This window comes from Danio aesculapii, chromosome 16 (assembly GCF_903798145.1).
Source record: "Danio aesculapii chromosome 16, fDanAes4.1, whole genome shotgun sequence".
Classification (NCBI taxonomy): Eukaryota; Metazoa; Chordata; class Actinopteri; order Cypriniformes; family Danionidae; genus Danio; species Danio aesculapii.
Genome location: NC_079450.1, coordinates 142,305 through 145,000, shown reverse-complemented (window position 1 = coordinate 145,000; position 2,696 = coordinate 142,305). Strand labels below are relative to the sequence as shown.

Sequence of the window (2,696 nt, the reverse complement as noted above, 5' to 3'; positions counted from 1 at the left end):
ACACACACACACACACACACACAGTTCAAGCTCAGGATGGAGCAGAGTTCAGCATTATTACACCAGGGCCCGTTTCAGAAAGGAGGTGAAGTGAAAACTCAGAGTATGTTAACCCTGAACTGAGAGAAACTCTGGGTGTTCTGTTTCAGAATGGCAGGTTAGTCAGACTGGAGACAGCAGGGTAAGTCAAGCCTGTTTCTGAAAGAGAGGTGACTTTAACTCAGAGTCAGTTACTGTGGTGTTTTACTCTGTGAACCTAACCTGGTGAGGAGCAGGTTTATTTCTCTAAACTCTGAGTTTCTGTCGATCTCCTCCCCTTTATTAAAGATGAAGCAGTATTTCTTTTAGCCTTACGCTTCCACACACCTATTTTAATGCTCATTTTGGAGAAGCGGATAAAAATGATTGATGGAAACGTCATGATGCACAGAACTTTAGAAAATAGGCATAAAAACACGCGCATAACTGAGAAGGAGAAACTTTTATTCAGTAGAAAAGATGTGAAACTACGATGGAAACACTTCTACTGAACAAATTACAGTGCATTAAAAAAGGTTAGTTATAAGAGATCATATGATGATGAAAATATGTGTGAATGGACAAACCAGCAGGCCGAGCACACTGTAACACATCTGACATGCTGTTTGGGTCATTCTAAAAAACCTGAACCGTTTCTGTATTAATGTTATTATATTATTAATAACCTCCAGAACTGTCCAGAGCGTCTGTTCTCTGTGTCTCATGTCTTCAAACACCACCACGTGTTCATTGTGTGTCAGCATTGTCCTCTGAGGTGAAAATCATTTATTAAATAAGAACAGACTGATGCAGCTTCTTCTACCGCAGTAAATTCTGCTTTACTCTTGATATGTGGCTCCAGTTAATCAGGAAGTGTTCATTTCTTCTCTTTGACTCGTTGCCTGCTTTATTTGCATGTCTTTTATTCGATTATTCCAGTTTTGCACACAAATTAAATTCACATTTTTAGCTGGAAACACAGCTACAGTCTACATTTCAGTCACACAGAGAACACAGTCATGAGAAGAGCTTGTCCATTTGAATAAATAATCATCTCTGAGCTTCAGCATGTGCTGTAACTACATTACTGGGATGATTTCTCACTCACTTTCTCCCACACTTTATCAAGTGAACAGGTAATAAACGTCACACTTTACATTACTGATTAATTATAGTTAAATATTTAAATACTTTAGATGTAAACTTACGCATAACTTGAGCAGCTGTTTCCCCACACTAGCTGTCTCTGTTTCCTGATGCAGTGGTGCTGCTTTATTCAATATCTGCTCATATCTGCTGTAACTCTGCATGAGCACATCAAGTTCAGCTGGAGACAGAGATCCTGATCTCTCTATTTTCAGATGTTGCCTTGGTCACTCCTAATATCTGCACTCCATTGATAATGCCTTTTTATAGTTGCGGTGTGTGTGCTTAACTTGAGTTAGTCTACTCAAAGTTGATTGACCCAACTCAGATCCGCTATTCTGAAACCCAACACTCTGAGTTTTTCATCTCTCTGTAAATCTACTCGGAGTTCAGGTTTAAACTCTGAGTTTGTTGAACCTCCTTACTGAAACAGGCCCCTGGACTATTGCTGTGTTTGATATCTGGAAAGTGTGTGTGTGTGTGTGTGTGTGTGTGTGTGCAGGATTACCTGTCGTGTCGTTCAGACCTGCAGCAGGTGTTGCGTCTGGATGCGAGTGTGACGGAGGCGCAGCGGCTGCTGATGGAGCTCACACACCTGATGGAGGACAGGAGACGCAGGACTGTACACATCACTGAGGTCAGGGGTCAAATACATATAGCATAGGTATGAGGTCAGAGGTCACGCAGTTCTTAGGTTAGAGGACACACACAAACAGATTAAAGACCACACACACACACACACAAACACACACAGGTCTGAGGTAAGTCACACACACAGCACAGATATGAGGTCAAAGGTCACAAACATGTCTGAGGTCAAAGGTCACACATATATAAGTCTGAGGTCAAAGGTTAAAGCTGAGGTCACTCACACACACACACACCTGAGGTCATACTTACACACAGGTCTGAGGTCAGCTCTGTGTGCAGGTGGAGGATGAAGATGATGAAGGTGTGGTCAGCAGTGCAGATTGAGCCATGGAGAGTGTGTGTGTGTGTGTGTTGGGTCGGACTCTGAACCATCCGTCGCCTTGACAACCTGCTGACCAATGCTGACCCAAGGACAAAGCATCACAGCTAACACATCACACCTAGCAGGAGCTGCAGCTGCAGTGTCCATCCCTGATGATCCTCTATAGTCCTTCATCAGTGTGTGTGTGTGTGTGTTAATAAACGTGCTCATGAGTGCTCGATGTGTTCACAGATATGAAAAGTGATTGACTGATCCTCAACATATGACTATTATAAAGTATTACATTACAGAAATATTGAACTGTGTGCCTTTATTTACTTTATTTAGACTAAAGTAGTTCCGGCAGGTTTACAGCAGCTCCATATCACTCCACTCAACAGTCAGACATCACATCAGAACACAGAAGTGGAGGAGTATGGAGCCAGATCAGTCTCAGAAATAATACATTTGCATTCATAAATCCACAACTCTAATTCATCAAATCAAAAGTAAACAGCAGACGTATTTCACACACACATCTGCATCTGACATAAACACATGTAAATGTTGACACGTCTGT

General features: G+C 41.9%; 1 protein-coding gene across 1 annotated transcript in view; it reads left to right on the top strand.

Annotated features, from left to right (window-relative positions):
- The window catches only part of spag1b (sperm associated antigen 1b), an 8,493-nt gene extending 6,186 nt beyond the window's left edge, over positions 1-2,307 (top strand). Inside the window, exons 14-15 of the mRNA XM_056475824.1 lie at positions 1,667-1,801; positions 2,095-2,307. Coding sequence (XP_056331799.1) covers positions 1,667-1,801; positions 2,095-2,139 — 180 coding nt within the window. The 3' untranslated portion in view covers positions 2,140-2,307. The remainder of the gene's footprint in view (positions 1-1,666; positions 1,802-2,094) is intronic.
- Positions 2,308-2,696: the final 389 nt, after the last annotated feature.